This window comes from Sphaeroforma arctica (genome assembly GCF_001186125.1).
Source record: "Sphaeroforma arctica JP610 unplaced genomic scaffold supercont1.219, whole genome shotgun sequence".
In the NCBI taxonomy this organism is placed as follows: domain Eukaryota; class Ichthyosporea; order Ichthyophonida; genus Sphaeroforma; species Sphaeroforma arctica.
In genome coordinates, this window is record NW_014040339.1 from 95,262 (window position 1) to 98,069 (window position 2,808).

General features: G+C 41.8%; 1 protein-coding gene across 1 annotated transcript in view; it reads right to left on the reverse strand.

Annotated features, from left to right (window-relative positions):
* Positions 1 to 1,923: 1,923 nt before the first annotated feature.
* Positions 1,924 to 2,808, reverse strand: part of SARC_04064 (hypothetical protein) — a 5,417-nt gene continuing 4,532 nt past the window's right edge. Inside the window, exon 5 of the mRNA XM_014302132.1 lies at positions 1,924 to 2,160. Within this exon, the coding sequence (XP_014157607.1) occupies positions 1,961 to 2,160 (200 nt within the window). The 3' untranslated portion in view covers positions 1,924 to 1,960. The remainder of the gene's footprint in view (positions 2,161 to 2,808) is intronic.

The following is a 2,808-nucleotide window of genomic DNA, read 5'->3' on the forward strand; positions in this document are numbered from 1 at the left end:
CTATATATCTATATTTATATATCTATATATCTATATATAAATATATATATATATAATTACAAACGCATACCTTTGTTTGAAGAACTAATTCTCAATCCGCCTATGCTTCCTATTGTAGAGCAAGGACCAATCGGCAATAGAAAGTACAACATCTACTAAGGCCGAGAACCTACAAGGTGACAACGAAAACCGCAAGGAGAAGAAAGAGAAAAAAGAGAGAGAAGTGATTATTAAGGTGCCCACCGACTCTGCCAATAAGCACAGTACAAAGCCCAAGGCATCCACTGTGAGCAGGCTTAGGGGCTTTGCTCGAGAGGGCATCGACATTGATAGTGGAGAGAGAGATGAGTTCGCAAAATTATAAGCCTATCCAATATAAAATATAACTGCTGATGAATACCCCGGAGTTATGTTCTTACCTTGAACAACCCTGAACGGATTGCAAGCAAGAAAAAATAATGAGCGGTGAATAAAAGCCGTCTGCCATAGCTGTTTATACGCGTAGTGTAAAGCGCATAGCATTCGGTGTCAGCTGGCATAGAGCTTTGTCCGGAAGGTAATGGACACTCGTAGTTGGGAGACAAAACAAAAATCTAGAATTGAAAGCTTGCTTTGAATCACATACAACTTCTGGAAAATTCCCAGGACTCAGGAGTGTGCTACTACCGGTATTTTTTCCCGTCCTAATTCCGATTATTGTCAATTCCAAGCAAGAAGAAAGAGTGAAAGGTGATTGTAGATGTACCCGCCAAGACTGCCAATAAGCGTAGTACGAAGGCCAGAGTATCCACTATCGGCAGGCTTCGGGCGATTGCCCAGGAGGACATAACCGTGTATAGAGGGGAGAGGAATGAGTACGTTCAACCAGAAGCTCACATGGAACAATACCCAACCACTGGGTATATACCCGAGATTATTTGGTTGCAAGTCTTATAATGTGTCCTGACTGATTTGATTGCCATATGCCAGTTATAAGCTGCAACCACAGGTTTTCATCTGTGGGGTTCAATGCACTTTCTTTGCTGCTCATGGTGCAACCTAGAGTGCGATTGGAAGTACAACTGCATTCCTATTTCAAGTAGTCCTAATACACTGAGTATACTTGCAACTACACAGTTCACTTTATGTCACAGTCAATCGCCTCTATCGGCATCAGCATAGTGTGTGATGATGCCGGCCGCAAGCGTGCACGTATGTAGCACAATATGAACAACCACGGTATCTACATACATCATCCTTGTGTACCACTCCTACAGAAGTTAAGGAGTGGGAGTTGTTTGAAGACATTGGAAGTGGTATTCAAGCGGGTGCGTATGTCCCCTTTTGCGCGTCCTCTGTGGTGGTACAGATACGAGTCAGAGATATTAGATTCACTAGCGATTACACACACACAAATTTCAGAAACGCATTCGGCGATACTGAACACATGGGAATGCCTGCACCGTAAGCGAGAGCCTCTATACTCTCATTTCTGCTCGCCGAAAAGTATCGGCATCGGTTTAAAGTGGATTCACGGTGATTTGAACTCGATATAAAGTCGATTCAATATAGTTGTGCAGCTTTGTGGAAACAACTGCATGGCGTATCATGCATCAGACTTGAGGTAGATTACGCGGATACAAATCCGATTGATGATATATTAATACAACTTTTTAGAGATTCCAAGAAAGCACAGGCGGTCGGTGATCACATGCTTCGGCCTGTGCGAAGCTAGACGAATGTTCGTCCTATATTTGCCAAGTGCTTTCAGAGCAAGAAGATGCAGGCTGCCTGGGTCACACATAGACCTAGGGTGCAGTGTCAAGGTACATGTATACAGATCCCTTGATTGTCTACGAGTGGTCACTGCTGCAGTATTTATATCCTGAGCTAACAAGTATGGTGCATTGGAAAGTAAAAATATCGAAGTTCGACATCAGTTAACTCGTTACTATTTTAGATTTGCTTTAATGCTTAATAATTAATCCCGAGAATTATCTCTAGTCATGGGTAGCAGCGCAGGTCCGGCCTTTGCGGTTTGTTGCTCCTTGAATTTGACGTACGAGTAAAGTAGAGACCCGAAGATACTGACGTTCACACCAGCGAAATTGGCAATTGTGAACACATAATCGGGTAGGGCAACCATACCGATGTATGTTGATAGCACATTCTTCAAGCACCCTGTAGTGAATTTTGTGATCTATAGATGTAAGTACCAGAAATCAAGTCAAAGAGTGCAAGTGGGCGGAGTGGGTATTATAACGCACCCTGTAGTAGGCTTTGCAATATGTAGTATGAGTACAAGGAAAAAAAAGCAAATGAAGGTTTTAGAGCGAGGAGTGTCAAGATCCAAAACATGTGTGGGAAGTTCGCATAGTACAAACTTTTGTAGCTGCTACTTACAAACCACCAAATGTGTATATGCATTGAGTATCGGACTTGAAATATAGGACCCAGTTGAAGCCTTTCGGCACTGACATATTCACTATGTGCGGTACATTCGTCAATCCGCCTTGATCCTCTAAATACATAACAGAAGATACCTGTTCATATATATGTATGTGAACGCGAACTGAGTGGCTTTCACCTAGCAGACTCTTGCATGATTTTTTATGAATCAGCTAGCACGCTCATGCATGATATTCAATGAATCTGTGTACAGCAATCGTACTATCACGAGTAAACCACTCAGTGCAATCGATACCTGGATATAAGGCAGGGCATCCATAGGTTAACAGGTGATTTATTCCACATGTGAAACCCGTTATGAATACCTCGCAATTTATATATATATATATATATATTATATATATATATATATATACTAAC